Source organism: Syzygium oleosum, unplaced genomic scaffold (assembly GCF_021117445.2).
Source record: "Syzygium oleosum isolate NSW1041296 unplaced genomic scaffold, Sole_v2.1 Sole_v2.10, whole genome shotgun sequence".
NCBI classification, from domain to species: Eukaryota; Viridiplantae; Streptophyta; class Magnoliopsida; order Myrtales; family Myrtaceae; genus Syzygium; species Syzygium oleosum.
The window spans coordinates 8747714-8756056 of NW_026607494.1; the positions used below are offsets into that span (position 1 = coordinate 8747714).

An 8343-nucleotide genomic window follows, 5' to 3' on the forward strand; every position below is an offset into this window, starting at 1 on the left:
TTCAGTATTTTAAATTTTGAGGTTTCGTTTGTTTTGGTCGAAATTTCTTGGAATTTGCAAAAAGTTAGAGAAGTTAGATTTGGAAAGTCAGATGAATATGGAAGAGCGTATGACCAGTGAACAACGTGCATGTATGTTTGACCTGAATAAAAGTCTAAGACTTCGTTTCGTTAGAGATTCCGGGGGGAGATTATTCATTTCTTTTTTCCTCAAATTAAAATAAATAAAATCAAATATTAATAATTATCTATATCAACAATGATGAAGGGTTCGTATCCCCGCTCGGTTCTGTAATTTAAGTGGAGGGCCCTGGCGGTGGGTTGCTGGGCTAGTCTCCCCCGAGGTATAGGTGCCCCGATTACCTGTGCGGGCTCGTCCCCGGGGAATGGTGGTGGATTCTCGGTTACCAAAAAAAAAAAAAAACAATGATGAGGATAACCTATGTAACAAATGGGTCAGCAAGCTGTCTATCTTACAAAAAATTCCAAAGGATATGTTCCGATTTGTGAGTATTAGACCAAATAACATTGAGTAGGGAAAACAACACTTGGATTTGATGTCTGAATACATATATTCAGAAACAAAGCAATACAACTTGTCAACTTCTTGACCAAACCCTTCACAAGCATGATTCTTATTGAAAACAGGAAAAGAAATATGCAGAGGAGATAGACATACATTAAACATTCATAACACTTAGCAAAATCCAGCTTACTTAATTTTGTTTGTTTGTTTGGTGCATTCAACATTAGTTCACCACCCTACAATTCCTTCTGATCTCTCCCTTTGTTCCGGTGAGCGGGCTGATATTACCCATCTTCACCATCGCAGCCGCAAAATCACTTGTAAAAGCCCTATAGTTATTGCTGTAAGTCCTGACGAGCGCGTCCTGCGATCCTCCATTGAACAGTTCTTGATCCGAATGGAGGAGCCCACGCCGTGCCACAAGGTTCTGGTAGTAGTTGTTGTCGAACCGGTTCGGGGTTTGGTCGAGGGGCGCGAGGTTGGTGTCGCCTCCAGAGGCGGGACAGTTAGTCCTCCGGGTGGTAGCGAAGCTAGCGTCGATGTTGGTGTCGTTGTAGATGCGGGTCCGGAAGGAGCTACACCGGGCCAGGCCAATGGCATGGCCCCCTGACAAGGCGGTCATATCACGGGCATTGAGTCCTTGGGCGGCGAAGGAGGAGATGAGGGCAGCGAGGCTGGAGAAAGGCGACGGGATTTGGCTGTTGGCACCGCTTAGACCGGCGGTCCTTGCATCTCGCCGCCCTAGAGGCACCGTCCATGATGGTCCTCCCAACTGTAAAGTTAAGCAATGCATCACTTTAAAAGTTAGTAATTACAATTTATGCACATACCACGATCGGTCTCCATATAAATGTTATGTATGAAAATCATGCGTAAAAAAAAAAAAGGTTATTCACGATTAGGATATATGAGATACTCACCAAGACAACGCCGTCTCGAGCAGCGAGTGCAAGGATGTCCGCGCAAGAAACAGTAGCATTGCAGGCAGTTTCAACGCGGGACTTAATGGTGTCAATGACTTCGAATCCCCTAAGAGAGTTTTGGTTTGGCCGAGCAGTTTTTTCTCCGGTAAAGGTGACCGTGTCATCCAAAAGAACCGATGCGTCACATCCCTACGCGAGTGAAGAAGTCCGACATATTTAAAAAAATTGTATCGAAAGAGAAGGTCACAATTTGCATTTTATGGCTTAATTAACATTTCATCTTTTTTTCATCTTTGATTAGTGATGGATTGAATACATGTGGAAGAAATCGTCTTAGGTCAGATGCAAGTCTACTCTAAGATCTGGCTACGATAATTTAGTTATTATATATTATTAATAAGCAATCAAACTAGAAAATTGCCTTGTATTATTTTTTATAGCGCTTAGAAACATGTCTCATTTTTTTTCCTTATCTATGATTCGTTTAAATTATCCAATAGAACAAATTTAGAGAATGGCTTTCTAATTCGAATTTAATAACAAAAGAAATATAATCTCATTGCGTGCTCTTTGGTTTCCAAAATCCAAGTCAATCTCATGCAAATTTAAAAATGGGAGATTAACCAAATCTATAGTGTGACAATACTTCTTTGGTTTATAGTGTACGTAAAATTCATGTTCTTTCCCTACCTAGCCAACTCTATCGAGAAGTTCAGACGAAAAAAAAAATTATTGAGACGTTAAAAATAGGGACAACCACGGTATTTTCGGGTCATTATAGGTCCAACCTTTGGTTCCCATATATTAAAAGTCCAAAAAATTACTAAATGATAGAATGTCCACCTAAAACTTTAAGCAATTAGATTGAGCGAGACTATAATTTTATAAGGCACATTATAACCATGTATTTTAACAATATGGATTACACTTAACCCTAAATTTCAACTTTACTAGGTTAACATGCCTAAGTATATCCTAGATGACCAGAAAATCCAGTTTAGCCTCCGATAAAAAAATGCATCTAAAAATGTTGTTTGAAGAACCAACACTTAGAAATGAAAGGAAGGAAATTTGGTTACCCACGTTTACGAAACAATCGTGGAAGAACATGCGAAGTATCGAAGCGCCCATTCTTGCCTCTCTTCGAACGGCTTGCGTCATCGCATTGCGAACGATGCCCTGAACATTCGGGCATGTTCTTCCGTAGAAGTTCGGTGAAAGCTGGGCATTCGCAGGGCACACGAGAAGGGATACAATAGTGACGGCGACAGTAAGGAAGCTGATATTAGAGGCCATTTGGGGAGACAGAGAGAGAGATAAATTTGGACTCGTGACTGTGAAAGCGAGCTCTCTAACTTTGCTTAGAACTTGTGAGTACAAGCCGTGGGTTTGCTCTGTATATATAGAGAAACTGGTGAGTCTAGTTTCGTGCATTTGGGCTATGAGAGAAATATTCAAAATTTGCTGCTATGCGCGTTTACATGAACTTTAAGAGTTTACTTTGAAGTTTTCGAGGAGAACAGCTAGGTATTTTTGAGAGAGAAAGAGAGGGAGAATCTAAGCCCTTTTTTTTTTTCCGATCAGGCGAGAGAAATCAATATTGGCTGACTTCTGTCAAGATCCACGCAAAGGAACAAAACGAGGTTCACAGCGTCTTCGTAGCTATCTGCCAAGGTACCTTTTGGGGTTTAAGATGTTGGGGGTGTGATTCATAATCCCCGTCAATAAGAAATCACGAAGGTTCTGCTTCGGCGGGAGTCGTTGCCCCAGCGGTAGCAGAGAACTTTTATAGTTTGAGCCCGTATTTTATTGTTAGCTTGAATTTGGGTCTATGAATGGCTACTGTACCGTCTATATATAATCTCTTTCTCTTGTAATTGAAAATTGTAATAAAAATGTGGGAAGCGCTAATTATAGTGAAATCATCTCCTCGATGTAACCCTAGTTGAAGGGTGAATCAAGATAAAATCTTATGTCTCAATTTTTCTTTTTTTACCTTTAATCTCTATTTCGTTGTGTTTGTATGCCTAATTCTAACGTAAAACTCTTCATAAAGTGGTGGATTCAAAGAGAGCTATGCCTTAAAGGCCGTGCTTGGTAGCTTGGATCGGACAAAAATGATTATATACAGTATTTTTTGATGTTCTTCGGACAGAATAACTCATCCGACTACTATGGTAAATAGCTTTTATAGAAATACTACGTGTACTAAAAATTTAAAAATTTAAGTACTATGTGGAATGACAAATCTAAGAACAAGTGCGGTTGGAGAGAGAAGAGGGTTAAGGGAAGAGAAACAGAGAGTAGTGCTGGCCACCAAGAACGGCGCTTCATGTTGCTGTGGTGGCTGGCACTCTCGCATGGTCATCGTTATCGGACTTTTATGTCTTGGCAACTAAACGTAGCTTAAAATGGATTCTTAGAAAGAAGAAGAAAAATCCAATGCACCGCCAGTGTCGCTTCAAACGACTTTATCCATGGTTATATACGGACATAATCAAATGGCCATATTGTTGACCAATCATTTTGCTTTACGACAGCCGCGTTGGAAGGCTTGGAGCATTTGACTTTATGTTACCATGTTTGGGGTAAACGTATTACAATGGGTATAATTTAGAAATTTTGGTCATTTTTTCCCTTACAAAGTCCATTTGATAAAAAGCCATGAGATGGTATACAATAAAATCCACCAATTGATAGAAACAACTTCAATCCCCATATGATGCGGTCTCCCTCAATAATTTGATCCCATATCGTACTCGGGAGACCATTTCAATGTATCATTTTCAAAGCATGCATTAAGTGGGAAGTTGATCTCGTGAGATGCCGACAAGCTATAGCTTACTCTGGATTTTTGGTGTAACATTATTGAATATTCATAAAAACATATAAGAAAAGCCCCAGAGGTTCCCTTAGCAATTCGTTTGTTCTACCAACTCCACCGTCGACTCGTCTCGAGGAAAATTCAAAGCAGGAAAATGTTTTTTCCCCCTTTTTAGTATTTAAATTTCGAGTTTTCGTTTGTTTTGGTCAAAATTTCTTGGAATTAGCAAGAAGTTAGATTTGGAAAGTCATACGAATATGGAAGAAGGCATGACCGGTGAACAGTGTGTATGTGTGCTTGACCTGAACAAAAGTCTAAAAGAGTTTGGTTAGAGATTCCGGGGAAGACTATTAATTTCTTTTTTCCTCGAATTAAATAAGTAATAAATAAATAAATATTCATTTATTTGAAATTTGGGGACTAAAAGTCGTCCCACTCTAGTGGTGAACACCTTCATCCTCGATATCTCCACAATGTTAAGTACACATCTCTACCATTATCCAAAAATAAAAAATGTACAGAGATTTCTAGTTGACTTGAACTTGTTTTTGTCTTCTCCACCGTATTTGAAAATTAGTGTGGAATTATTTGAGATTAGGTCACTAATCAAGGTCAAATTATTTGAGATTAACTCGCTTGATTTGCTCTTAATTTCGTGGATGAGGGGACGTGTGTGCTATTGAACGAGTATTTCAATTGTATGATAAATTTTCACCGGAGGCCAGCAACCCCCGCTTGCTGTCCCCCACACTCACCGGCCCCTCCCGACGATTGTGGGGGCTTGCAACCCTCCCCGCCTGACTTCTCCTCCTCTCTTTTTTTTAATACTTAGATTATTTTTAAAATTGAATTTAAATAAAATTTGTGTCAAAGTAATAATAAAAAAAGCCACGTCATCGCCATGTAGGATAAACAATAATAAAAATGCCACATCAGCTAAATTGGATGGAGTTAACTTTAGGGTTTGATAGATCCAATTTGATAAGTTTTAGGACTTGATTGCACTTTTTGCAAGTTTTAGAAGTCAAATGCACTTTCGTGACAAGTTTTAGAACTTCCGGTGAACATATCCCTAAAATATTCGATATCGTGTCATACTGCAAATTGCCATCTGTTCATATTCTTCAAAGTTAACTTATGGTGAATGGTATATACGGCTCTTTTTTCGCATCAACACATACTCTTAAATTAACTTTCGATCGTCTAGTTTGCAACACCACTGAATCGTGCTTGCATATCATGTCGTGTCAGAGATTGAGATTCTTTTGCACATCGTAAAACTTTGATTGTGCGAAGGCATACTCGTGACAAACCCAACATCGATTCATTCTAAAGGTTATCTTTTCTTTTGTATTTGTATCTCATAATCTAAATTCGGATAATTGAGACCAAACTCATTTTATCACAATTGAAATTCAAAAGAAATGTACTTCCCTCCTAGCCAAGCAAATAATTAAAAAGGCATTATTTATTACCTGTGATATGAAACCACAAAGGCATTACACAACCCAATTGCCTTCATTCTTTATAAAAAAAAAGGAAAATTTCCAAACTTTAGTGCAATGGATAGGTCTTCTTACAACCTTGAGAGCATGAATCCTCACAAGCTTTAACCTTCTTCACGTCCACTCCAACCTTCTCGGTGCCTATATGAGTTCATATATGAAACAAGAAATTTAAAAAGTCACTCCCATCAAAATTGAAAATGAATTTTTTTTAGCTAGAGAATATATTAGTCCAAGGAAATAAAATGATTTAATACGGAATCATCCTCTCATAATTAAAATATAATAATGAGACACCGATAAAGAAGCAAGTTTATACAATGACTTTCTTGGTTTTATGAATCTCATAAGAAGTTATGTTATATCTTCAATCTCAATACAAAGATTATTACCTGGATGGTAGTCAAGGCAAGTAGACAAGAAACAACCGACATTGCAGTGCTCTGATGCCAGGGACGTCAAAGACTCACCAGAGCATTCCCTGAAGCATTGGGGAATACAAAATGGCGCTCCAATACACGCACAAGTTAGCTTGCACGACGCGGATGCCACGTCGACGTTGATGGATGACCACAGTATCAGAGCCGCCACAAGCATCATCGACCCCATTCTCTTGGATGCTATTACCTCCATGGCTATTCCCACTTAAACTATTTGTAACCTCTCTCTCTCTCTCTCTCTCACACAATGAGTTTTGATAGCTTTGTGAGCTAGAGCAGTGATGTGTTGAGATGAACAAGTGTGGCACATTTATATAAGGGTATGAAGAGGTGAAATGCTATTATTTTCATTTAATGAGAATATATGCTTGATATACCAATGATATCAATTTCTTACCGAATTTCATGGTCCAATAAAAAGGTGATGATAAGTTGCCATCTATTGCAAGAATTTAGTCTTATATGCGGGTATTTGTCAAATTTGATCTCATCAATAAGTTTCTTTCTAAATGACCCTAATTTTCTAAAATAAATTCAATTAATCCTTGACAAATTTACCAGATTCTAGTCTATAACAGAGCTCTTTGAGTAAGTCCCTTAAGCAAGTAGAGAAAGGCTTTTTTTTTTCTTTTTCAATCCTTGACACATCATCTTATCCTTTGAACACTATCTCATATGCATCATGGACTAAAATGATTTGATTTAACAAAACTAGGACTTTATTGATAGAGGCCCAAAAAATAATGTTGCATTTGTTCCCTAATTTGAGATGGCGCACGTCATTTTTTTTTCTTGGTATTCACATTGTGAAAGTCTTACATTAAGTAAATTTTCCTTATTTAATACAAAGTGATGAGCCAAACGAGGTAGCATTCAACGTGATTTGTCTCTTCAACTATGGTAATAAGCCGGGAGAAGAATAGCAGAAGTGCCAAAACTTGTGTACGACACTCACTTTAGTGCCAAAAGTTTCATTTGGATCACTTTAGTGCCAAATTTTTTGAAAAATGCTTATTTCAGTGCCAACTCTGATCAGTTTGGCCGGAAATCCGACGTGGCCTTTTTTTTATTAGTTTCTTAAGCCGATGTGGCTTGCCGGAGAGTCCAGTCAGCATCCCATCCCTAAAACGACGCAGTTTAGTGCTCTTTCCCCCCAAATAAGAACCCTAAATCCCCAAATTGAGAGAATCCCTCAATTTGCAACCCTAACCGGCTATCTTCTCCCCAATTGAAACCCTATTTTGATTCGCCCCCATAGTTACAAGCTCAATCTTGCAAATGGAGAGCAGCAGCGTCGGCAGCGACTCAAATTCGTTTCAACGAAGCGAACAAGAGGCCGAATGTTATTGTTTTTGCGGGTTGCCGAGTCCAATAAGAACATCTTGGACTCGGTTGAATCTCGGAAGAAGATTTAATGGTTGCGCCAGGTATAGAGAAAGCTCGAAGTGCAAATATTTCAAATGGGTTGATGCGAAATTCTCCGATCGAGCGACAAAGGTGATCTTGGAGCTACTTGAAGGACGCCATCAACGCCCACCTACATTAATGGATGAATTGGAGGATGTGGACTCAATGCAAGCTGAAATGAAGGCGTTAGCATCTCTGGCCAATCATTTGAAGAAGGAAGTTTCAAGAATGAAAATTGAAAGGAAGTGTTATCGAGCATTGATTGTGTTGTTGTTATGTTGTGTATCCTATTTTATGCTCAAATGTAAAGTGAGTGATGAGAAGAAGTTTCTCAGTCTACCATAGTTGAAGATGAGTGGAATATGTACTTGTATTGGGTAATTTGTAAGTATAGTTGTATTAGCCTATTTTTGTATGGAACAAAAGTTTGCTGCAATCTATGGTGGAAATGGAAGGTTGAAATTCATTGGTTGTGACCATTGACAAGATCTCTTGCTTAGTTGTGTATTCTCAATTCTAATTTGCTTAGTTTTGCTTGAGATGTTTGGATTGGTGCAATGGTTTCTTGGTATTCTTTGGTAATTGTTTGCGCATTATTTCTTGGTAATGGGATCTTTGGTTTTTTGCGCAGTTGTTGCCGCAAACGCTTGTCAAATGAAGGAGTGGTACCAAGTTCAGAAGTCCTTATATCAGTGTCATACGTTGTAAATAACGATTGT

General features: G+C 38.6%; 1 protein-coding gene across 1 annotated transcript; it reads right to left on the reverse strand.

Annotated features, from left to right (window-relative positions):
• Positions 1–547: 547 nt before the first annotated feature.
• On the reverse strand, positions 548–2804 carry LOC115692395 (peroxidase 4-like). Its single transcript, XM_030619239.2, has 3 exons — positions 2532–2804; positions 1446–1637; positions 548–1297 (listed from the first exon to the last, which is right to left on the reverse strand). Exons 1-3 carry the CDS (start codon positions 2742–2744, stop codon positions 749–751), a joined length of 954 nt encoding a protein of 317 aa, XP_030475099.2. The 5' UTR covers positions 2745–2804; the 3' UTR covers positions 548–748.
• Positions 2805–8343: the final 5539 nt, after the last annotated feature.

What these genes read in the sequence shown, in the direction of transcription:
- LOC115692395 (XM_030619239.2), bottom strand. Translation starts at nt 2,744, where the DNA reads ATGGCCTCTAATATCAGCTTCCTTACTGTCGCCGTCACTATTGTATCC. An exon ending in TCCACGATTGTTTCGTAAAC is followed by an intron (nt 1,638 to 2,531) that starts GTGGGTAACCAA and finishes TCACTCGCGTAG; the next exon opens with GGATGTGACGCATCGGTTCT. An exon ending in CTCGAGACGGCGTTGTCTTG is followed by an intron (nt 1,298 to 1,445) that starts GTGAGTATCTCA and finishes TTAACTTTACAG; the next exon opens with TTGGGAGGACCATCATGGAC.